Here is a 25398-nt window from a genome sequence, read left to right as displayed (position 1 = left end):
GCCTAGTGTTGGGTCCGGATGATTGCACATTGTTGTCCTGGAAGAGTCTTCGAAGTATCACGAGATAGGTGACTCCTCCCCTGGACCACAGTGCGCATGGACATCCTCTCCATCCTTAGATTGTTTTTCGCCATTGTGGCAGTGATGGAGTAGATACAGTAAGTGATGACCATGCTATACAGTAATTCTGAGTGCTGCAGCCGCTACAGGCGCCGGGGAGGAGGGTGGGCGATATGAATGTCAGCAGCCCTACAAGCCAAGAACAGATGCATCCTGGTAAGTAGCATATTCAGTTCGAGGCATGTGGGCTGCTGAATTCATATCTGTGCATAGAATAAATAGCAGTACCTCCATTAGCGGCGGCTACCCGTGCCAGCTGCAGCAGTCTGAAAAAGAGTTTTGAGAACAGCCTGTCCTACAGCTGCCTGCTGTTTTGAGTGTACATCTACACAGTAGTGTTTGGTAAATGTATGTATAGTGGACCATGTGGCTGCTCTACATATTTCCTGTAAAGGAATGTTTCCCAGGAAAGCCATGGATGCCCCTAACTTTCGTGTTGAGTGGGCGAATCGTTAATGTGCGTTTAGCTTTTTGATAGCAGATTTGAATACATTTAACGATCCATCTGGCTATACCTGCTTTGGAAATGGCGTTGCCCTTGTGTTGTGGAGAAAAGGCAACAAAAAGTTGTTTTGTTTTCCTAAAGTCCTTAGTTCTGTCTATATAGTACATGAGGGCCCTCTTTACATCTAGTGTATGGAGCATTCTCTCTGCGACATTCTGTGGATTTTGAAAGAAAACAGGCAGTTCGATAGTTTGATTCATGTGGAACTGCGATATGACTTTGGGCATGAATTTGGGGTTGGTACGTAGTACAACCCTGTTTGCGTGAACCTGTATGAATGGCTCTTGAATGGTTAGTGCCTGGAGTTCACTAACTCTTCTTAACGAAGTGATTGCCACTAGGAAAGACACTTTCTAGGTGAGGAACTGAATCTCACATGAATGGAGAGGTTCAAAGGGTGGACCCATTAATCTGGTGAGGACCAAATTGAGGTTCCACACTGGTGCCGGTGGGTGTCTTGGGGGAATTACTCGTTTGAGTCCCTCCAAGAAGGCTTTGATGGCAGGCACTCTGAATAAAGAGAGGTGCTGCCTGTTTTGGAGATAGGCTGCTATCGCGGTTAAATGGATACGTATTGAGTTGTATGCCAGATTGCATCGGTATAGGTGTAGGAGGTAACAGATGATGTTTTGAATGGATGCGTCCAGCGGGTTAATGTCATTGTTGTTGCAGTAAATGACAAACCTCTTCCATTTAGCCGCATAGCAAGCTCTGGTAGTGGGTCTCCTGGCCTCCTTGATGATATCCATACAGTCAGGTGGCAGGTTTAGGTAGCCAAACTCTAAGACTTCAGGAGCCAGATTGCCAGGTTCAGCTGTTGCGGATCTGGGTGCTGAATCTCGCCATGGTTCTGCGTTAAAAGTGCGGGTTTGATCCGCAGCCTTTGATGCGGCACCACGGAAAGTTCTAGAAAGGTGGTGTACCATGGTTGGCGCGCCCATGTGGGAGCAACTAGGATGAGTGTCAGTGAGTGTTGTCGCAGTTTGCGTGCCACCAGAGGTATTAATGGCGCTGGGGGAAAAGCGTACGCAAATCTGCCGGACCAGTTCATCCATATCGCATTGCCCTGTGACTGTGGATGTGGGAACCTGGCGGCAAAGCTTTGGCATTTTGCGTTTTCGTTTGTGGCGAATAGGTCTATCTCTGGATGATCCCACTGTTGGAAGTACGGTTGGAGAACTGACGGATGTAGCTCCCACTCGTGCATCTGGTGGCTGTGTCTGCTGAGCAGATCCGCCATCTGGTTGTCCTTGCCGGGGAGGTGTTCCGCCATGAGGAATATGTTCCTCTGAATGGCCCACTTCCACATGCTCTGAGCCAGGTGAGACAACTGTGGAGAGTGTGTTCCTCCCTGTTTCTGTATGTAGTACATGGCAGTCATGTTGTCCGTCCGGATCAACACGACTTTGTTGCACAAGTGTACTTTGAATGCCTTCATGGCTAGGAAGATTGCCATCAGTTCCAGAACGTTGATGTGCATCTTCTTTTGTTGCGTTGTCCATAGTCCCTGCACTGTGTAAGTGAGTACATGAGCTCCCCAACCCTGGAGAGAGGCGTCCGCTGTCAGTATTATTTGTGGAACAGGCTCTTGGAACGGTCGGCCCTTGCAAAGGTTTTGTGGATTCCACCAATGCAGAGAGTTGTATGCCCGACCGCTCACCAACACTAGGTCTTTTAATTGCCCGTGAGCCTGATTCCATTGACGTGCTAAGCACTCCTGAAGCGGGCGCATGTGTAGTCTCGCGTGCGGGACTATGAAAATGCAGGAGGCCATCATGCCTATCAACTGCATGAACACTCGCGCAGGAAGGGAGTGTTGAGGTTTGAACTTTGAGATCAGCAGTTGCATGCTGTTGATCCTCACTAAATTTGGCTGAGCTGTGGCTGCCAGAGTGTTTATGGTCGCGCCCAGGTACTGTCGTACGTGTGCGGGTTGGAGATGTGATTTTGGGTAATTTAGTGAGAATCCCAGACTGTGAAGAAGGTGAATGGTGAGGGACATGTGGCTGGCACATTGCTGGGCTGACTTTGCCTGAACAAGCCAGTCGTCCAGGTAAGGGAAGACGTGAATGTGTTGTCTTCGTAGATGTGCCGCCACTGTTGCTAGGCACTTGGTAAAGACCCTGGGTGCTGTTGTTACTCCGAAGGGGAGAACTTTGAACTGGTAGTGATGCCCCTGAATAGTGAACCTGAGATATTTTCTGTGTGAAGGGTGTATGGGTATGTGGAAATACGCATCTTTTAGGTCCAGTGTGGCTAGGAAGTCTCCCTGACTGAGTAGCGGGAGTACCTGCTGTAGGGTGAGCATATGGAAATGCTCTGAGAGAATGTATTGGTTGAGGGGTCTCAGGTCTAGTATAGGTCTGAGCGACCCGTCCTTTTTTGGGATTAAGAAGTACAGAGAGTACACCCCTGTCCCCTGCTGGTTGACGGGCACGGCCTCTATTGCACCTTTTTGCAGCATACTTAGCACTTCCTGCTGCAATAATGCCAAGTGCTCTACGGACATAGGACGGTGCTTTGGCGGTATGTTGGGTGGAGTGGACGTTAATTCGAGACAGTAACCGTGCTGGATAATGTCCCTGACTCACCTGTCTGTGGCGATGGTTTTCCACGCTGACAGGAACCGTTGGAGTCTCCCCCCGACAGGTGTTATGTGGTCGGGGGCATGGAGAGGGCGTCACTGTTTGTTTTTGGGGGAGGACCTGGTGTTGCCGTAACCACGTCCTCTGCCCTTGGTGCTGGTGCCACGATATCCACCTCTGTTGGTTTTATCATAGGTACTTTGTGTGCCTCCTTTAGTGTACTGCTGCTGTGACCCCTGACCTCTAGCTGCTCCTCTATTCCCGGGGCGACGAAAGGAGCCACTACGAAACTGCTGCGTCTGCAGAGCCCCCATTGATTTCGCAGTGTCAGTGTCTTTTTTAATTTTTTCGAGGGTAGTGTCAACTTCAGGGCCAAATAAATAGTCTGGGTTGACCGGTTGATTTAGGATATTGTTCTGAATTTCCGGCTTGAAGCCTGAGATTCTCAACCATGCATGGCGTCTTAACATGACGCTTGTGTTGATTGCCCTCGCCGCTGTGTCGGCTGCATCCAGTGCGCACTTGATGGATGCGTTGGTAAGGAGTTGTCCCTCTCTAATGAGGAGCTCCGCTGCCTCTTTATATTCATCTGGCAAATGTTGGAGTAGTGACTCTAGTGTGTCATAGTGGGACCTATCATAACGGGCCAGGAGCGCCTGTGTGTTGGCAATGCGCCAGATGTTCGCTGCTTGCGCTGCAATGCGTTTACCTGATGTCTCCAGCACCTTGGACTCCTTGTCTGGGGGAGGAGCATCACCTGTTGTTTGTGAGTGGGCTCTTTTGCGAGCATTAGCAACCACCATGGAGTCCAAAGATAACTGACCCCTAATGTACATAGGGTCTCCGGGTGCAGGCTTGTATTTTTTTTCAATCCTGGGGTTTAGCACCCGCGCCCTGGTTGTTTCTTTAAAAATGTCTTTTGCAGGCTTGAGAACTCCTTTTAACATGGGCAGAGTTTTGACAGTTCTTTCGGAAGAGGCGAAAGTGTCCACCAAGAAGTCTTCTTCGACAGTGTCAGAATGGAGTTCTACTCCATGATTGGCAGCAGCCCGTTCTATGAGGGCATTAAAGGCAGCAGTGTCCTCTGTGGGAGAAGTCTTTATGTTTATAAAGCTGCGTGTCATGGGTATCTGGTGCGGTACCCTGGTCTGTGTGGTCATCCCATGCCTGATCTGGGTCTTGCATGTGATCATCAGGATCGATATCCCCAGGGTAGGTGGTATCATCCCCTACATAGTCCTCTACAGCGTCCGCCTCTGAAGGCGTAGGAGAAAAGGACGGTGGATCCTGATGGAAGGGTTGAAAGTGTTCATGAAGCACTGGCTCTGACCCTGCTGGCAATTTGTTTTTGAGAGGAATTTAGTAGGAGTCCAATCCCTTCTCTGGTGTGATTTTCCGCTTGCGGAGAATCAACCTACCAGTGTTGGCGTCGATAAATCGTGGCTGTGAAGGCTCGAGATCTGTTTGTCCTGTGGATGGGGACTGTGTTTGGCGGACATGTGTCCGAAACTCTAACAGTTTCGGCGCCGTGGGCGGCGGCAACCCAAACGTGATGCTGGTCGGCGCCGAGGGTGTCTTCGAAGCCTTGTGCGTGTCGGGACCCGACGTAGATTGGAGGGCTGCCCGTTCTTTGATGCGTTGCAACGATGCCGAGACCTGTTGCACGGTGAACGCAGATGGCTCCTTGGAGCCGGTCGGCACCTTGGAGGTAGGCGTCGAAGCGGCCCCCGACTTTTTTGCAGTCATGGGGTCATCCATCTGAAGGGAGGTATCGACGCTTGTTGGAGTCGATGACTTGGCAGGCGCCGCCGTTTTAGACGTCGACGCAGACTTGTTGGTCGGGGCCGATGTCTTCGGTGCCAGAGGGCGAGGCGCCTTGTGGGGACCGAGGGCCTTTTTCTTTGGGTCGGCACCCGTATCCGCTGCGGTGAGCTCGGCACCGAAATCCCTTTTTGCGCGGTCGGAGCCGATGACCTTTGCCGGCGTCGAAGGAGTGGAGGGCTTCAAGGCCTTCGAGCCGATCACAACCAGTTTCACTTTCGTTTTCGATGGAACTGGTGCGATGGATGGTTTCGGTTTCACTGAATGGAATCCAGTCGTCTTCGAGAATAATGGCTCTTGCAAAATGTTCGAGGCCGGGCCTGAAGGCGGGGCCATAGAACCTAGAGATTGATCTCGGGTAAGGCCCGAAGGCGATCCCTCGACCGGAGCCTTATGACGACTTATTTGTTCGGCCTCCGTATCGACGGGTGGGCCTAGCTCCTCGGTGGAGCTATCTTCCTCGGCCCCAAAGGCCTCATCGTAGTCTCCTACCTCTTCGACGACTTCTTCTCTCTGAAAGATCACCTCATCGTCGTCTTCCGATCGGGAATCGTGTTCGGAAGCGGGGTTGGAGTCAACGTCTTCCACGGTCTCGGCGTCCTCGTCTTCGGTGCTAAAGATGTTGGTCGGGGCAGGCGCTGATTGCTGCGCCTCCAATCTCGCTGCCCGTCGATTCCGGAGAGTCTTCTTCGAGCGGAATCGGGCACAGTCCATACATTTCGACTCATCGTGATCCGGTGAGAGACATTTGTTGCATACCGGGCGGACGTCGATGTGTGGGTATTTCGCGTGGCATAAAGGACACCTTTTGAATGGAGTCCTCGATTCCATCGTCGATCGAAGTTTGATGTTCGGACCAAGCGGATCCGAAAAGCTGGAAGAAGGTGCTAAAGCACTAAAGAAACTAGTCGACACCGAACGGGAAGAGTACCGACGATAACTAAAGGCCTTTTGGCCTTAAACTGAATTTTCCTAACTTGAGCTAAGATAAGCACATCCGAACCCAATGGCGGAAAAAAACAATCTAAGGATGGAGAGGATGTCCATGCGCACTGTGGTCCAGGGGAGGAGTCACCTATCTTGTGATACTTCGAAGACTCTTCCAGGACAACAATGTGCAATCATCCGGACCCAACACTAGGCGGCGATCTATGCACAAATATGAATTCAGCAGCCCACATGCCTCGAACATAAGAAACTGGAGAGTTTACTTGCTCCCAAAGTTTGCTCATGGGAGCAGGGAACAGGAAATGTGTTGCCATTGTTTTGACTTGTGCTCCTTACAGTAGTAGGGGACTAGAAGAGAGCTTGCTGCAGGACTTAGGAGACAGATTTTAGAAATGATTGCTGACTTAGAGATGAAAATACTCTTCCAGCCTCACCTAATCTCCATGACTTGAGTGCTAAGGCTTCATGCCTATGCGTTCTATTCTCTCATCTGACCCCTTCATTTGGTTTTCTGAGACTGACATCTTACCGTGCTTGGTGAAATTAAATGCCCTTTTATTTCCAATCTTCATCAATTCATATTATGGATTTTTATTTATGAAACACACTTGCATTTTCTCAATTCTATTTGTAATTTAAACCAATGTGATATTCTATCTTGTTTTGAAATATAGACTTTTAGATTATTTTAATCTGTAATAATGAGGACTAAAATTTTAAATACTTTTTGGAATTAATAATTGATTTGCATGAATTTTTTAAACACACACTAAATCCATTTGTCGATTCAAATGAAGCCCCAAATAGACTTCACTGTTCATGGTAATTGATAGCTTCTTATCTCTGCTTGATGACCAACAAAGGTCCATACAACCAATGGTGGGGATTATTTGATGATTATACTCGACGATTAAGATAGAAGACTCCCCGCTCTGGCAGTGGCAGCAACCTAATCATTAGACAAAAATATGACTGGGTGGGGAAATTAGTCAGACAGGAATGGTTGAAAGCAGTGTCGCTACAGAAATACATTGATTGGGGCACATTGCCAAGAGGTCTAAGAATATTCACCATTGTTTCCTATGACAACCCTAATCCCAACATGCTTGATGAATGGATTGTCAGTTGTTCAGACTGTTCCAAGGGTATGCTACCAATCTTGGTGATATACGGTTGGAGGGCTAGGAATACATTATTACAAGGGATAGAACAAAATATGTAAGAACTTAAATGTGACAAGAAAGAAAATGTCGATAAGTATGTGGATAACACAAACAAAAGACTGGAAAAGGTAGTGGAAAAGATCAAAGCTAAAAACAGAGGTAATTGTGAAAGACCTTAAAGATTATCGCATCTGCATAATGCGCACCTTCAGCAAAAAGTATGACAGTGCAAACAGAACATCAAACAACTTACGACACAACAGAACGATTTCAAAGCTGAATCCTATGAGGACAGTGATGCCTCTAAAAGGAAATTTCACTAGTACACCCAATAAGATGTAAACGGCGAGTCATTTGAGTGAAAGTAGAGACAAGGAGTCCGAGACAAGGGAAATGATTGATGGCCAGAAAGAAATGGTGATCAACTTATTTTAGAGACAGTTGAGTGATGCCAAATATAGAGTACTGATGTATGATTTAGCTTTGTTTGACTACAGCCAAATTCAAATATCTTTGTTCAGTTATATAAGCAAATTAAAGCTAAACAAATTGCACAGCTCAAAAGTGAATTATAGAGATACTGACGGGAAACAGATGAAATAAGTGAGTAATTAAATATTGGCGCATTGACATTTTATTTACACTTGTTGATCTTTACAGTGACACTTCTATTAAGGGTGAACCTATTTTGAATTTATCAAAAAACGAATATACACTTTGGACATTAATTGCCCCAGGGGTTTCAAACCAAAATCCCTTTCGTTTGCCTTCTTTACTTATTTTGGAGTCAACACAGCCCACTCAAAACTCTGACAATGAGGATGATCTAGGTATCCGGCCCTCTGACAAGGGAGTGGATACAGTGTTTCTTATGAAAGATATGCATGTGGCAGATGGTGTTAGACAACTGGAGGATAAGAAATGTTGAACACATTACTTACCTTCAGTAACGCTTTATCTGGTAGAGACTATCTAACCGTAGATTCCTTACCTTAGAATTATCCTCAGGCGTCAGACTGGATCCAGAAATTTTCCATGATCAGTACCCCTGCAGGCCAGTAGGTGGCGTTATTTGGTTTCGCATGGCGTCTCCAGCATCGTACGTGTCAGAAGTGACGTGTGAGGTGCCTATATATGCACCACCCCAGTACGCCGACGTCAGTTTATTTATGTGATTTTCCACACAAGGAGCGCAGAGCCACAAAGAACACGACCACTGGTGTGGAAAACTAGGACCTTAAAAAGGGAACAGCCTTGACCCTATAAATCTATACTCGGAGCGAGAAGGGTGGATCGGTAACGAATCTGCAGATATATAGAGTCTCTATCAGAAAAAGCGTTACCGAAGGTAAGTGCCTTTTTCCTCTGATAGAGACTTCTACCTGCAGATTTCTAAACTTAGGGTAGATACCCAAGCAATACCTCCCTGGAGATGGGTTTGTGAAACAATTTCACACTAAGAAGTCCTGCAGGACCGAACTGGGAAACTGCCCATCTTTTCGGAACAGACTATCCAGGCAGTAGTGCTTGGTAAACATGTGCAGAGATGCCCACGTTGCTGCTGCCCGATGTCCAGGACCAAAACTGCGCATGCTGATGTGGTGGTCGCAGCCTTGGCTCTGGTGGAATGAGCAGGCAAACTCTAAGGGGGTTGCTTTTTGAGCAATGCATAGCAGATTTTAATGCAGAGCACAATCCATCGGGAGATGGTCTGTTTCTGCAAGGCCTTCCCTTTCTTGGCCCTGGCATACGTCACAAAGAGTTGATCGTCCACCCGGAACAGTTATGTGCGTTCAAGGTAGTACGAGAACGCTGTTTTTGGGTCCAGCCAGTGAAGTCTCTCCTCTTTCTTAGAGGGATGAGTTGGAGCGTAAAAGGTAGGCAAAGTGATGGACTGGTCTGCGTGGAATGGTATGACTACCTTTGGCAAGAAGGGTGAGCGAGTCCGAAGGGCCAGTTTGTTGGGGGAAAAAAGATGTAGGAAGGCTGAGAGGACAGTGCCTATATCTCACTCAACCTCTAGGCAGATGTAATTGCCACCAGAAAGGTGAGTGAGGATGATGAGCCTAAGACAACAAGAGTCCTCCAATCCCTCACGCTCAGCTGATCTCAACTTGGCCACTCTCCCTCGAGTTAGGAGATCAAGAGTGGGAGTTTTTTTTTCTTGCCAAGGTCCCAGTTCTCTGGAACTCGCTTCCTCTTTCCATCTGGGACACTGAGAACCACTTGTATTTCAGAAAAACCCTGAAGACATGGCTTTTATCCATCTAGCTTCCCTCTTTCTTTTTTCCTCTGGCAGGCTGGCAGATGTAGTTCTTTCACCCTTGCGGTCCAGTTCTGAGAAGCTCCGTTGTTGGAGCAGCTATGTTCTTTACAAACGCCATAACATAAGACAGTGAAGCAGCTCACAGGAGTGCACATCAAGAAAATAAGAACAAAGTTAAGATCCCGTTGATGCATAACAGAGGAACCTATTTGCAATAGGGGACTTTATGAGAGAGGGATGATCTGGCACCCGCAGAAAGGTGGAGATGGCAGATAAGTAACCATTCAAAGTGCTCAAAGCAGAGACCGGCTGGGCTAGGGTAAGGGAAAAAACACAAAAAAAAATAAACTGAAAGATGAGCAGAAAAAGGATAAGTCTGTTTCTCAGCACACCATGCAAAAATGTATTCCAAAGTCCATCGATATTGCAGGCTTTGGGTGGAAGGTCAAAAGCTATCAACTGTCACCGCTCAATCTCCACGCATGAAGGTGGAGCATTGACAGGTTCAGGTGATGAACCCTCCCCTGCTGTTGTGACCGAAGATTCTCCCGAAGGGGCAGCCTGATCGGACGATCCATGGCAGTTCTCAACAGCTCAGGATACCAAACTCTCCGAGCCCAGCCTGGAGCCACAAGGATAACTTGGGCCTGGTCATTCCAGACCTTCTCGAGTACTCTGGACAGGAGTGGTATTGGCGGAAAGGGGTACAGGAGGCCTGAGCTCCACTCGATACGAAAAGCATCGTCGAGTGAGTGCCACCTTGGAAACTCCAGTATGGAACATTGCGTGTTCTCGGAGGAGGCGTACAGATCTAACCAAGGCTGTCCCCACTTCTGAAAGAAACCCTTCACTACCTCCGGATGAAGATGCCATTTGTGATCTGCTAGGCATCAACGGCTGAGTTTGTCCACCCTAGTGTTCAGGGAACCTGCCATGTGATGAATCATCAGGGATATGCCCTGCTGTCCCAGCCATGTTCAGAGATGCAGGGTCTCTTGACAATGGGTCCAAGACCCCACCCTGCCCTGTTTGTTGCAGTACCACATGGCGGTGGTGTTGCCGTGAACACCTGAACCAGATTTCCTTTGATGGAGGGGAGAAAAGCTTTCAATGCCAAGCGAATCGCCTGGAGCTCCAGCAAGTCGATATGGAGTCCAGATTTCGCCAGAAACCAGAGTCCTTGATCTCCACCTCTCCCAGATGGCCGCCCCAAGCCAGGAGTGACATCTGCGACTACTGTGTGATCTGGTTGGGGAAGGAAGAGGTATCGGCCTCTGATCCAATAGCGGTTGGTCTGCTACCACTGCAGATCCTGTGCAGTTCCCTTCGAGATCTGGACCATGTCGGAGAGATTCCCCTGATGCTGTGCCCACTGGAACTTCAGGTCCCACTGCAGAGCCCGTATGTGCCATCTGGCATGTGTCATTAGCAGGATACAGGAGGCCATGAGGCCCAGAAACCTCAGAGTCAGTCTTACTGAAATCCAGGTTTGTGACAAACACCGGTAACATAGCCTGAATATCCTGGACTCACCTGCTCAGGAGGATAGGTCCGAAACTGCACTGTGTCCAGAACAACTCCTATGTAAGGGAGCCTCTGAGAGGGAATCGGGTCTGACTTTGGCATGTTAATAGTGAACCCCAGCAAAAGCAAGAGATTTGCATGTGGTCTGGATGCGGGAGAGGACATTCTGGGGAGAGCTTGCCTTCAACAGCCAATCGGCAAGATAGGGGAAGACTGGCACCCCTGATCTGCGACCACTTCCATCACCTTGGTGTACAGTCGAGGGGTGCTGCTAAGGCCAAAGGGGAGCACTGTGAACTGAAAGTGCTTGTGGCCTACTGTGAACAACAGGTAGCACCGATGGGGCGCAAGACAGGAATGTGAAAAAAGGTATCCTGCAAGTCTAACACTGCCATCCAGTCTCCAGGGTCTAGGGCACACAAGACCTGAGCCAGAGTAAAAATGTTGAACTTTTTCTTTCTGAGGAAGTAGTTGAGGACTTGCTGATATAGAATAGGACAAAGGTCCCTGACCTTTTTCGGGACCTGAAACTAGTGGAAATAGCAACCACAGCTGGATGCTTGGCCCTTGGCCAAGAGAGTCCTGACTTCCTCCCGAAGCAAATTCAGCGAGTCCTCCATCAGCCGGTTGTAAGTCGCAGGCATGGAGTGCAGGGTAGTGTTGAAGTGGAGGGAGTAGCCCCTTCGGACTATGTGTAGAACCCACTTGTCTGATGTAATGTTTTGCCAGGGATGGAGGTGATGGCTGATCCAGCCACCAACCGGCCACATGTGATCTTGAAGGGCCCGGCTAGGACGGTTTAGAGGCAACAGGGGGAGGAGTGGACTGACTGGACCTCTGGCCGCCTGCCCACGGGGTTGAAAGGAGTCATGCCCACTGCTGCTTGGAGGTTGCGCAACTTGTGCAGTCTTGTGGCTGAGATATGGCAGGCGCGGCCGAAAATGGGGCAAAAAGCAGACAGGGACGGGTGGTCACTGAAAGGCCCAAGGACTTGGCCGTAGCCCGCAAGTCCTAAAAGTGCTACAAGGCCATGTCTGCCTGGTCTCCAAAGAGACTAGTGCCGTCAAAGGGAATGTCCATAAGGGAAGACTGGACATACCCAGAAAAGCAAGAAGTACGCAGCCTGGCGTGGCGTCGAGCAGCCACCGTCAATGACATTGCTCTGCCCAGCGACTCAGTGGTCTCAAGCCCACAACAAATGGTGAACCTTGCCGCATCTCTCCAGTCAGATACCCCTTGGGAGAGAATGGCCCGGGCCTCCTCCGGGACCTGTGGCAGCACTTGCACAACAGTTTCCAACTAGGAGTGGGCGTAACAGCTCAATAGGCATGCAGCGTTCACTGATCGCAATGCTAGGCTGGCAGAAGAAAAAACCTTCTTGCCTCAACTTCCAGCTTCTTGGATTCCTTGTCCGGGGGTGCGGAAGGGAACACTCCTTGTGAGGTAGAGGCCTGGACCACCAAGCTCTCGGGGTAGGATGGTTGGGGAGGAATTTTGGGTCATCCGGTGCAGGACGATGGCAGAGGGCGACTGCCCTATTAACACAAACCACTATGCTGAGCTTGGACCAGGTTCCCAGAAGGACATCAGTCAAGGTCTCTCTGAAAGGCAGGAGAGGTTTCAAGGAGGAGACACCCAACTGCAGAACCTCTGTCAAAGTGTTTGTCTTGACTTCCACGAAAGGGAGCTGAAGGTCCAGGATCTCGGCTGCCCTATTCACCACAATAGCATATGAAGCTCCCGCCTCCGTAGCCAGGGTAGGATGAGAAAGCAGGCCAGAAACTGGGGAGGTATCAAGTCCACCGGCCTCACCCATCTCGTGCTCAGGCTGGTCTCGTAAAGGGTCCAGCCACCCCTCCCAATCTTCCTCAATTACTAGCACCTCAAAATAAGGCTGAGGAACTGATCTAGGACCAAGGGTGCAGTTGGCGCCGGAATCCGTGTTGATAAGCGGTGGCTTCAGTAGTCTCAGTGCGGGGTAAGTTGAATATCGCAGAGGCACGACCAGTGCCGGTCTGGATTGGGCTCCAGATACATTGGGGGGGGGGGGGGGGGGGGTGCCTGGCCAGCGCGGAATCCGATACAGCCAACAGTGATCCTCTGGGGTCCAAAGCCGTGCCGGAAGGTTCAGGTCACGCAAATATGAGGCACATGGCGTCATCAAGTTCTTTAAACTGGGCAAGGGTAGCTCCGGCTCCTGGAATGGCAGGGAAACGCAGAGCCGACTGAGGCATGGGTTCTGCAGAACGAGGCCTAGCGCACTCCTCCATCACGATGGCTGTCAGACAGGGAGGGAAGTCAAAGAGCGCTTTGACTTCTTGTGCTTCTTATGCCTCTTACATAACCAACCCGACGACTTCAAGTGGGAAGATGAGGACTTCAGACTCCCGGAGCAGTGCCCGCACTTTCCTCTCCACTGGGACCAGAAACAAGACCTCTGGGGAGAATGGCATGGAGGCAAATGATGGGTCACAAGCAGCTTTAGGGACCGCTCCCTCAAAACTTTCAGAGCCATTGGCCAGCAGTTGGAGCATGACTTCGAGTAGTGGTCACGCTACAGGCACCAGAGACAAATTAAGTGTGGATCCGACTCTGACAGGAAGGCAGGCGCCACACGGCTTGAATTCAGAAGTCTTCTTTGACATGGAGGAAAAACGTACACACCAAAAATCCCCCAAAAAACGTCGAAAAAAACCTGTCAAAAAGTGACAGAGGGTAGTTCTCTTCACGGATCTGTGCTAGCTGACTGGAAAGAAAATAACGGACGTCAGCGCGGCCCTGTCGCGCCTAAATAGGTAACGCAGACGTCACATCTGGCACAGACAACGCTGACAGACGCAACCTACCAGCATGCAAGTGTATAGCTCGAGCAAAAGTAATCCGAATCCAGCTTGACGCTTGGGATATTCTAAGGTAAGGAATTAGAGGCTAGATGTATCTATCAAATAGTTCTTACAATACCTTAAAGTGAAATGCACAAAGCTAAGAGTTAAGAGATACTTTCCTGGAAATGGATAAGGTTATCAGCAACAGACTACTAACGCTGACCTCAAAACAACAATGTGCTTTGGTCTGCTGAAAAATTATAGGCTTGGACGGGGAATCAGTTTCACTGTTCCCACAATTCCTTCTCTGTTATTAAGTTCACTGCATGACTAACATTGCAGGTGCTACTGGATAGGTCAAAACTGTCCTATTTATTTGCATCTGACTAGTGTCAAAGAAGCACCTTGGTTGTTTGTCTAAAAGATCAGCACATGGTAACCATGAAATGAAAGGAGAATATACTTGCAAAACCACATACAAGGCCTACCCCACATTTCACAACACATTTCAAAACTAGATAAGAAACTTAGTGAAAGGGATGGGCGGGAAGGTTACTGTTGGCCATGGGAAGTGTGGAGTTTAAACATGTAAGGGTTAGGCAAGGCTAAAGAAAGCAGAAAACTATGGGAAAACAGCAGTGCACACCTTCAAATGGGCAAGTATTCACAGGCACTGAGTATCTGCACTTATTGACTTTTAATGGTAGGGTATTTGCACTTCTCAGTGGGCATTGGGGGGGTGAAGGGGTTTCAAGGGAGGGAGTACCGGAACTTCTCAGTAGGTCACAGGTACTCTAGGGCAATTAGTACCTACACTTCTTTAATTCCATTTCTATCACTGAGCGGGTGCATAATCGTTGCTAGGAGAGTGCAAAATGTAAATACGGACAATGGTTGTGGGGGAAACACTATAGAAAAACGGAAGTGACAACTGGATTGAAGATAAGATGTAAAGGTAGGGGCAGCAGGCATAGGGAAACAGCGAGCGGTGAAGACAGCTACAATAAGCTTTGTTCTGGCAATATAGTAGCATGTAAGGTGAGAGAAGTACTAGTCTGGCCAACAATAGGAGTGATGGTGCTGCTGGTCTGGCCAGGGGAGGAAGGGGATGGGCACTGTACAGTTAAAGGGGGATGACTGACTGCAGCAGCCAGGTAAAGGAGTATAAACTCTTGGCAATGGTCAGAGGGATAAAACTATGGATAGTGGAAAGCGGAAAAGTATATGAAGAGAACAGTATGGAAAGTAGAGGTCAAAGTACTGGAAGAATCAGTACTGTTGCTGTAGACCCATGAAGCTATGTTCCAGTCTACGGCCAACCACTTCTCCACAGTGCTACATCCCTTAACTGCCCCCTCCCCTCGCGCCAGTGCTGACCTTCCGCTGCCCCCAAAGCCCTGTTGCCCTCATTCTGCTCTCCACGGCACCGCAGCGGCACTCCCAGCAGCAGGGCAATGGTGCTACCAAGGGGTTTCACAGAACCCGTAGATGACGCAAATCTTCCGCAGGCTGACTTTGAAGTACTGCACCTTCCCTATGACTGTGGTAAAGGGGGAGGTGGCCACAGGGCAGCAAAAACCTGCAAGAGCTGAAGGGTAACAGACGCAAGCCGCTGAGTCACATGACGGATGGAAAGGCAAATAAGCTGCTCAAAAGAACACAGGCCGATAGCGTGAGACACAGAACATGACCTAGAACCAGCCAATCCAGGCTCTACCTGCTGCTAATGGCCGTAACATCACAGCAGTGGAATGTATCTTGCCCCTTAAAGGGAACGCGTACTCTGCTTTCACACGACTCCAAGTACTATCTGTTCCTAATACTACACACAGTACAAATAATGGTAATCAAGCACAGCTGCTGCCACTGACCAGCCACTGGCAAAGACTCACTGCTGGTGTTCCGCTGGTTGAATCTTCCGGTCTGTTCCTGCCCTATTTTAGCGTTTGCTCATATGCAGCAATAATAGAAGGCGCATTAAAAAAAAGTATTATCCATCTTTTATTTCTAAGTTCCCGCATGGCAGCTATGCTGCGAGATTGGATTTAAAAGTCCTTTGTATATCATGCGGCAGGTTCTTATCTCTACGGCAAGGTACAAGTCCTAAACAAGGTTTACAGGCTTGTTTACAGAGTAACTTGGAGCAGCAAGTGAAAACACAAGCAGTCGTGTTAAGAGCTCATTAACAAATAAAAAAGTAGTTCCTGAAACGGATCCTAAAATGGAAGCAGTGGAGGGATAATGTAATTGGTCCATGCTCTTGGGAGGGTAAACACAGAAAGAGGCATGACAAATGCATGCCATGGACAAATGGGGAGTAAGAATATGAGAGTGACGATGGAGACAGCACATGGGAAGCCTATGGGCGGGCTGAAGCCCACAAAGTATATATAACACGTCTCTTCGAGACAGCGCCTGCGCTGTCCAGCCGAGACCTCAAAAAAACAGTTGCTTTAGTTACCAGTAGCCCACCATCTTATAAGCTTCTTCTTTACTCTCCTACTGTTGCATGGCGTCTGTAGTGTTAATGATATCCCCCAAAAAAGCGAAAAACTGTAAAATGTGCATCTTTTTCATGAGTGAGTCTCTTACCTGATTTGCTCGTTCTAAAATATTAATCAATTCAGCTGCCACTCTCCAGTCCTTCCTAGTAACAAGAGTTATCGATTCACCTGTGCGTCTAAGTATAACGAGAAGGAACATTTTACAAATAAGCGATGGATTGCATTTTAAAATAAAGTCATAACCTTTATACTAATAGTGAATAACTTAAGTTAACACCCCCTCAATGCCACAATGGATCGGCACATGCTAAATATTTTTTCTATAAACGTGTATCAAAAAACGGATACACAAGCAGCCATTAAAAAGAATTGGCAAACCCAATAGGTCTCGCATATGCAAGAGCTATTGTCTTTGCCACCATGTTTTAGCCGTTTTGTACACCAGCAGGGCTGCTGTTCAGCATGACTAAAAGTTAGTGCAGTAAAGGAGAGTGATGTGGAGTGGAGGGTTGTAAAGTGGAGTGTCTGTGTAGAGAGTAGTGGAGTGGCATGGAGTAGAGTTGTGTGGGGTGACATGGAGTGGCACAGTGTGTTGTGGAGTGTCGTAGAGTGGAAAGGCATCAAGTGGAGAAGAGTTGAATGGCAGAGTGGAGAAGAGTTGAATGGCAGAGTGGAGAAGAGTTGAATGGCAGAGTGGAGTGTCAGAGAGTGGAGTGTCAGAGAGTGGAGTGTCAGAGAGTGGAGAGGCGGAGAGGCGGAGAGGCGGAGAGGCGGAGAGGCGGAGAGGCGGAGAGGCGGAGAGGCGGAGAGGCGGAGAGGCGGAGAGGCGGAGAGGCAGAGAGGCGGAGAGGCGGAGAGGCAGAGAGGCGGAGAGGCAGAGAGGCGGAGAGGCAGAGAGGCAGAGAGGCGGAGAGGCGGAGAGGCAGAGAGGCGGAGAGGCAGAGAGTGGAGAGGCAGAGAGGCGGAGAGGCAGAGAGGCAGAGAGGCGGAGAGGCGGAGAGGCAGAGAGGCGGAGAGGCAGAGAGGCGGAGAGGCGGAGAGGCGGAGAGGCGGAGAGGCGGAGAGGCAGAGAGGCGGAGAGGCGGAGAGGCGGAGAGGCGGAGAGGCAGAGAGGCAGAGAGGCGGAGAGGCAGAGAGGCGGAGAGGCAGAGAGGCGGAGAGGCAGAGAGTGGAGAGGCAGAGAGTGGAGAGGCAGAGAGTGGAGAGGCAGAGAGTGGAGAGGCAGAGAGTGGAGAGGCAGAGAGTGGAGAGGCAGAGAGTGGAGAGGCAGAGAGTGGAGAGGCAGAGAGTGGAGAGGCAGAGAGTGGAGAGGCAGAGAGTGGAGAGGCAGAGAGTGGAGAGGCAGAGGCAGAGAGTGGAGAGGCAGAGGCAGAGAGTGGAGAGGCAGAGGCAGAGAGTGGAGAGGCAGAGAGTGGAGAGGCAGAGAGTGGAGAGGCAGAGAGTGGAGAGGCAGAGAGTGGAGAGGCAGAGTGGAGAGGCAGAGTGGAGAGGCAGAGTGGAGAGGCAGAGTGGAGAGGCAGAGTGGAGAGGCAGAGTGGAGAGGCAGAGTGGAGAGGCAGAGTGGAGAGGCAGAGTGGAGAGGCAGAGTGGAGAGGCAGAGTGGAGAGGCAGAGTGGAGAGGCAGAGTGGAGAGGCAGAGTGGAGAGGCAGAGTGGAGAGGCAGAGTGGAGAGGCAGAGTGGAGAGGCAGAGTGGAGAGGCAGAGTGGAGAGGCAGAGTGGAGAGGCAGAGTGGAGAGGCAGAGTGGAGAGGCAGAGTGGAGAGGCAGAGTGGAGAGGCAGAGTGGAGAGGCAGAGTGGAGAGGCAGAGTGGAGAGGCAGAGTGGAGAGGCAGAGTGGAGAGGCAGAGTGGAGAGGCAGAGTGGAGAGGCAGAGTGGAGAGGCAGAGTGGAGAGGCAGAGTGGAGAGGCAGAGTGGAGAGGCAGAGTGGAGAGGCAGAGTGGAGAGGCAGAGTGGAGAGGCAGAGTGGAGAGGCAGAGTGGAGAGGCAGAGTGGAGAGGCAGAGTGGAGAGGCAGAGTGGAGAGGCAGAGTGGAGAGGCAGAGTGGAGAGGCAGAGTGGAGAGGCAGAGTGGAGAGGCAGAGTGGAGAGGCAGAGTGGAGAGGCAGAGTGGAGAGGCAGAGTGGAGAGGCAGAGTGGAGAGGCAGAGTGGAGAGGCAGAGTGGAGAGGCAGAGAGTGGAGAGGCAGAGAGTGGAGAGGCAGAGAGTGGAGAGGCAGAGAGTGGAGAGGCAGAGAGTGGAGAGGCAGAGAGTGGAGAGGCAGAGAGTGGAGAGGCAGAGAGTGGAGAGGCAGAGAGTGGAGAGGCAGAGAGTGGAGAGGCAGAGAGTGGAGAGGCAGAGAGTGGAGAGGCAGAGAGTGGAGAGGCAGAGAGTGGAGAGGCATAGAGTGGAGAGGCATAGAGTGGAGAGGCATAGAGTGGAGAGGCATAGAGTGGAGAGGCATAGAGTGGAGAGGCATAGAGTGGAGAGGCATAGAGTGGAGAGGCATAGAGTGGAGAGGCATAGAGTGGAGAGGCATAGAGTGGAGTGGCATAGAGTGGAGTGGCATAGAGTGCCATGACGTGGCGTAGAGGGTGTTGCATAGAGTGTTGTAGATAAGAGTGACGTACAGCAGAGTAGACGGTCGCAGAGTGGAGTGGCTCAGAGTAATGCGGAGCAGTGTAGTACAATGGAATGGCACAGAGTGAAGTAGAGTGTTGTAGAATGGTGTGGCGTAGAATTGAGTGGCATAGTGTCAGAGTGGAGTAGAGTGGCTTAGAGTGGTGTGACAGTGTTGAGTGGTGCAGAGTAAATTGCCGTAGGGTGCAGTGATGTAGAGTAAAGTGGTGCAAAGTAGAGTGAAGAGGCACAGCATAAATTGCAATGGCGTAGAGTGGGGGTGGTGCACGGTGGAGTAGAGTGGAGTAGAGCGAAGTGGTGTTGATTGATCAGAGGAGAGTGAAATGGAATGGAGTGGTGTAGGGTAGAGGTGAGGTGTCGAGTGATGTAGAGGGCAGTGAAGTAGTATTGTACACTGCAGTTGCGTGGAGTGCAGAAGCGAAAGTGATGCAGATTAGAGTGTGTAGAGTGTAAGAAAGTGGCGTAGAGTTGAGTGGTGCAGAGTAGAGCACAGTGAAACAGAGAAGAGTGTCAGAGTACAGTGGCATAGAGTGCAGTGGTGTAGTGTGCACTAGTGTAGAGTGGTGTAGAGAGCAGTGACGCGGAGTAGAACAGAGTGGCGTAGAGTACAGTTGCATAAGAGCGCAATGGTGTAGAGTGCCGAAGCGTGCAGTGGCATTGAGCAAAGTGGCGTAGAGTGGAATAGGGTGGTGTAGAGTAGATTGCAGTGCATAGAGTGCACACTGGTGTACAAAGGAGTGGTGCAGAGTAGAGTGCAGTAGAATGCAGTGGCATAGAGTAGATTGTGTCAGAGTATAAGGAAGGGACGTACAGTGGTGAAGGGTGGACTGAAGATGCAGAGTAATGGTGTGGAGTATAGTGGCATAAAGTGCAGTGGTGGAGAATAGATTATTTCAGAGTAGAGTGAAGTGCCGTACAGTGGTGAAGGGTAGAGTGCAGTGGCATAGAGTGGTGGCACATAGTGCAGTGGTGTAGAGTGGAAGGGTACAGAGTACCGTGCATTGGTGTAGAGTGCAGTATTGCAGAGTAGAGTGGCATAGGGTGAAGCAGAGTGCAGTGGTGCGTAGTAGAGTGGGGTAGAGTTCATTGGCATGGGGTAGAGTGGTGCAGACTAGAGTATAGTGGCATAGAGTGATTTGGTGTAGACTGCAGTGGTGCACAGTAGATTAGAGTGGAGTGGATTGGAGTAGAGTGCAGTGGCATAGAGTATAGAGGCATAGAGTGCAATAGAGTGGTGCAAAGAAGAGTGGTGTAGGGTGCAGTGGCACAGGGTAGAGTGGGGTAGAGTGGTGTAGAGTGCAGTGGCGTAAAGTAGTGTGGTGCAAAGTAAAGTAGTGTAAAGCCGTGGCATAGAGTACAGTGGTGCAGAGTAGAATAGAGTGGCGTAGAATTCAGAGATGTAGAGTGGCGCAGAGTTGAGTGTTGCACAGTAGAGTATAGTTGCATACGGTGCAGTGGTGCACAGTAAATTGGCGTAGAGTGCACTGTTGCAGAGTGCATTGATTTTGAGTAAAGTGGTGTAGAGTTCAGTGGCGCAGAATAGAGGGGTGTAGAGTGGAGTGGCAGAGTGAAATGGAGCAGAGTGGAATAGAGTGACGTAGAGTGTAGTGGTGTAGAGCAAACTGCTTCAGAGTAGATCAAAGTGGCATGGAGTAGACTGATTCAGAGTAGAGGTAAGTGACAGAGTACAGTGGCGTAGAGTAGATTGCTTCAGAGTAGAGTGAAGTTGCATGAATTAGATTGCTTCAGAGTAGAGTGAAGAGGCATACAGTGCGGTGGCATAGAGTAGAACTTTAGAGTGCAATGGTGCAGAACAGATTAGAGCAGCTTAGAGTGGATTGGTGGAGAGTGCAGTGGTGCAGAGTGGAGACATGAGGAGTGCAGTTTTGTAGAGTAGAGTGCCGTGGCGTTGAGTGGTGTAGAGTAGAGATGTGTAGAGTTGAGTGTTGCTGAGCAAAGTGACGTAGAGTTGAGTGTTGCAGAGTAGAGCTGCATAGAGTGTAGTGGGGTAGAGCGCATTTGGGTAGACTGGCGTAGAGTTTAGTGGCAGGGAGTACAGTGTTGCAGAGTAGACTGCTGTAGAGTGGAGTATAGTAGAGTGACATGGATTACACTGGCATAGAGTGTAGTGGCGCAGAGTGGTAGAGAGCCGGGGCGTAGAGAGCCAGGGCGTAGAGAGCAGTGGCATAGAGTACATCGGTGCAGGGTAGAGTGCAGTGGCAAAGAGTACTGCAGAGTATAGTCTTGTGGCGTATTGTGCAGAGTAGATTGGCGTAGAGTGCAATGGTTAGAGTAGAGTGCAGTGGCGTACAGTAGACTGTTTCAGAGTAGAATGAATTTGAGTGTAGTGCTGCATGGTAGCGTGGAGTGGTCCCGGGTAGAGTGCAGTGGCATAGAGTGCCGTGGTATACAGTAGAGTGGCGTAGAGTTCAGTGGTGCAAAGTAGTTTAGAGTGGCGTAGAGTGTTTTGGCTTAGAGTGCACTGGCATGGAGTGGTACAAAGTAGAGTGCAGAGACAGAGTGCAGTGTTGCAGAGTGGGGTGTCACAGAGTCTAGTGGCACAGAGTGGAGTGGGGTAGAAAGCACTGGCAGAGTGGTGCAAAGAAGCGTGAAGTGGTGTGGAGTGGTGCAGAGTTAAGTGGAGAGGTGCAGAGTTAAGTGGAGAGATGCAGTGTGGTGTGGCGTTGTGTGGCAAAGTGTGGAGGGGTGCAGAGTAGAGTTCAGGGGCATGGAGTGGTGCAGTGTAAAGTGAAGTAGGGTAAAGTGGAGTATGCATGGTAATGTAGCACAGTGACATTACAGATAACACTTCTTCAACTGAAATGACTATTACATTTGCACAGACATACAGTTTTACTGATAAAGGTATACAGTGCACACACGATAATGTGTGGAAATGGCATCACTGAGTGTACTGATTTGTTTTGATCATATTAAAATATTTGTTTCCACCACACTTCAGAATTACCCAAAAATGTGCTTCATTTGTGCTTTCCTAAATCTGATATATTCTGAAATGTCTGCACAGTTTGTTTACAGACACATTTTGTTGTGTGCTAGAATTTTTTTTATATCGTACAGCCTTTCTCCAGCAAACCTCCAGTAGCCAGTGTGATTGTCTCATAAATACTCTCACTTTGAAGTCAGAGAAAGAAAAGTAAACAACAAGCTCCCCCTGAAGACCTCTGCCTTTCTAATAATAACAATCCATACTTGTAAAACACAAACATATCACCCCTTAAGGTTTTAAGGAGCTAGGGGCAGTCGTGGAGATTAAGTGAGCTGTTGTTCAGAGTCACATGATGCTGAGCTGAGCTGCCGCCGGGGATTGAACCGTGATCCCCACGCTCTGGAGTCAGCCGCTACAGTCGCTGCGCCACACCTCTCCCTCATTCGTCTTTAAATGCATAGCAATGTGACAAGATAAGAACAAGATTTAAAGGCCTGCTTACAGTAAACGAGCACTTAGAAGGATACAGTAAATAAGGCATGGGCAGAGGATGGGAAGAACTCAAGCTGGACATCCTAAAACAAATAAAACCAGCAAACAGAAAGCAAGCAAATGTAAGTTACAAACCACAAAGTTAATGGTCAGCAATGGGCGGAATGCATTCCCAGGGAACTTTCCGAATGTTCCCAAGATGTTGTTAGCACAAAGCAGACAGCCTGCGCTGTCTAGTAGGATTCGGCCTAAAAATGCCTCTCAACAAGAATATTTAGCAGGTGACACCCTCTGCAGTATGTAAACAAACGGACATTGGGAATATGATTTTGGGCTTGATTAAAAGAGGCCCGGTTAATTGTGATATGTGCAGTACCTCCTGTTACTGCACACATCGCAATTAGGAGTTTGTGGGAAAACACCGACCTCCACAGTTTTCCTCAGGTAAATATCAGCAAAACAAACATATCCACGTTTGCTTGAGAAAAAGGTCAGGAAAATACCAGGGCATGCAGATTTTGGTGCGGTACGGAACAAAATCTAAATGGTATGTCCCATTCTCACGTGTGCAACTTTCAATTGTTTTTACTTATCGCATCCAGTAAATAAGTAACCCCAAGAGTAATGTTATTTACCTGATGCGATAAATAATAATCAAATATCGGGGTGCTCGTCATCAGGCCTCGGATGTAACAATATTACAGCAGTAACTCTGACTCACCTCTTTTACAGAAGGTTAATAGAACTAATACAAAATGTAATGCCCCTCTTCATCCCTCTCCCCAATCAAGGCGATTTAGAGAAACACTTGTGCATGGCACATGTTTCCTCAGTAAAGCCAATGTGGAAGATGACTTGGCGCACATTTAAGAGCCTGATGTTACATCTGAAAAGCGTCTTCAGCCAAATTGGTACCCACAGGGTGGACTTTGGCGCTGGTGGCGCCCAGTGTGACAATCTGTTTGGCACCCACCTCAATGATCTTCTGCACAGTTTCCCTCACTACCTACCAAACAGTGCCCTCAACTCTCCATAGCCCCTCTCTGGCAAACATTTCATGTATTTTTAGCGCAAGTCATAGTTTACTCACACTGAATACAGTGATCTGCCTGGTGCACGTCTTTGCAGCAGGCACATTAACCCTCTGTGCCACATTATGATGAGGCAAAACTGCCAGTAGACAAAACTTAGATCCCTCTCCTGCAGAAACATTAATCACCAGAGTTATCTTGACATTTGTATTGTTGCCTGGAAGTTGCTGGACACACAAGAAACTCTGCAGCACGTGCTTTTAAACCCAAATGTTTTTTTTAAACAGAGCGCACCTCCCTCTCTCCCAAGTCAGTGCCAGGTGCGGCTGCACTGGTCGCACGGCCCTAAAGCCCGCTCTGGATACCCACATGCAAGGTTGCCAAGTCTGTCATTAATGGATTGTGTAAACCTCCACGCTAAGAGGTACACAACTGGCTGGCTCAAAGCAAACTCAGAGTACATGAATCTCTGAGTGGGGCTGAGAATGAGTGCATGCGTCTCTCAGTGGGTCTGTTAGTGGGTGTGTAAGTCTCTGAGTGGGTGTGTGTGTGAGTGCCCTCTGTGTTGCCCTCTTCTGCTTAGTTTTTCCTTTTCTGCTCGTTTTTCTGTTTTGCATCTCTTGTTCGGTTTTCTGCCCTCGGTTTTGCTTTTCCTACTTGTTTTTCTTACCTTCGTTTTGCCTTTTCTGCCCCCTTTTTCAATTAAGGAGGGAGCCGCATGGCCCCCCTCCACAGGCAGTTTTAGCCCCGGGGACCCTATACCCAGCGGCCCGGACATAACTCAATGGGGGAGGAGGGCCACATGCTCCCTCCCACTCCTGGGCTGATTTTGGTCCCAAGGACCCCATCCTATGGGGCCCGGCCATATCTCCCTGGGAGCCCCGGAACCGACCCATGGCACCCAGTGTGCAATGATGGGGACCGCAAGAGGAGTCTCAAGGCCTGCGGTCCAAGCTGGCTCTCTGCCTCCTGCGGGAGCCGGCATTGTTCCAGGAAGCAGGGAGCTGCTAAATATGCAGCAATTGTTTTATCTGTTTCCAGCAAGCGGGAGCGAAATGACAGCTTCCGCTTGCTGGAAGCAGAGTTATGTTTGCTCTCGCTTGGTAGGAGCTGTCAGCTCCTGCCAAGCAAAAGCAAACTGCTATGTCCTGGGGGTGGGTACCCCGGGGCACAGCAGGAGCCAGCCCTGGTGGGTGGAGGTCGCCAGGGCCATAACTGGCTCCCCAGGGGGAGGATGTCCCTGGGGGTCCACGTGGACCTCCACCATATTAATTTAGCCCTGGGGAGATGGTGGTCCCTGGTGCTTCATACAGCCCTTGGAAGGGGGTCAACCCTTTTAAAAAATAAAGCCCCAGGTAGGTGGTGGTCCCCGGAGCTTAAATGAGCCTTGGGAGGGGGCCCACACTCCTCACTGCATTTTGTTTTAAATATCCCCACATGCCCCCCTTAGGGCTATAGTCTATACAAGCACAGGAGAAAACACTTGCTTTAAAAAAAAGTTTTGCCAAGGATTCACGACTCTCTTGCGATTTCGCAGCAAAATTTAAAACAAAAAATGCTTTTTGCTTGGCGGGGTCCCAGGTGACCCCGTGAAAAGAGCTAGGGGTTCAGGGTATTCCTACTCTGCCCAATTTTTTGAAAAAAGTTTAAGGACTCGGATGAAGCAGAGTCGCAAGATGGCTGGCAAAACTTCCTGCTTGAAGTGTTGGCAGCCAATCAGCAGGGGAAAAGTCGGATCCTCGTAGGATCTGCGTCCTTATATATGCAAATTTGGATTGCTTGAAATAAGTCTAAAACTACTGAACAGATGTGCACCACACAAAAAGGGCGCTTTCTGGACCAAGAGGTACCTTTCTGCCAAATTTGGTGTAATTCCATCCAGCAGTTTGGCCTATAGTCGTGTTCAAAATCCGTATTGGAATTAACATGGAAGTCACACTTTTTTTTGCCCCCCCTCCCCCTTTTCTCACATCACCCCGAAACACTCCATGCACAACTAGATGGAGTAGGGCACTTTTTGGGAAAACTTAGAGAAGATTCATAAAATG

The 25398-nt window shown here is 49.4% G+C and overlaps 1 protein-coding gene across 2 annotated transcripts in view; it reads right to left on the bottom strand.

Annotated features, from left to right (window-relative positions):
* DDX43 (DEAD-box helicase 43) overlaps positions 1–25398 on the bottom strand; it is a 1041849-nt gene that overhangs the window by 343153 nt on the left and 673298 nt on the right. For both annotated transcript variants that reach the window (XM_085610941.1, XM_085610942.1), the window contains exon 15: positions 16350–16437. In XM_085610941.1, coding sequence (XP_085467067.1) covers positions 16350–16437 — 88 coding nt within the window. The remainder of the gene's footprint in view (positions 1–16349; positions 16438–25398) is intronic.

Source organism: Triturus cristatus, chromosome 6, assembly GCF_964204655.1.
Source record: "Triturus cristatus chromosome 6, aTriCri1.1, whole genome shotgun sequence".
Lineage (NCBI taxonomy): Eukaryota > Metazoa > Chordata > Amphibia > Caudata > Salamandridae > Triturus > Triturus cristatus.
The sequence above is the reverse complement of the archived record's forward strand: the minus strand, read 5'-3'. Positions and strand labels throughout refer to the sequence as shown.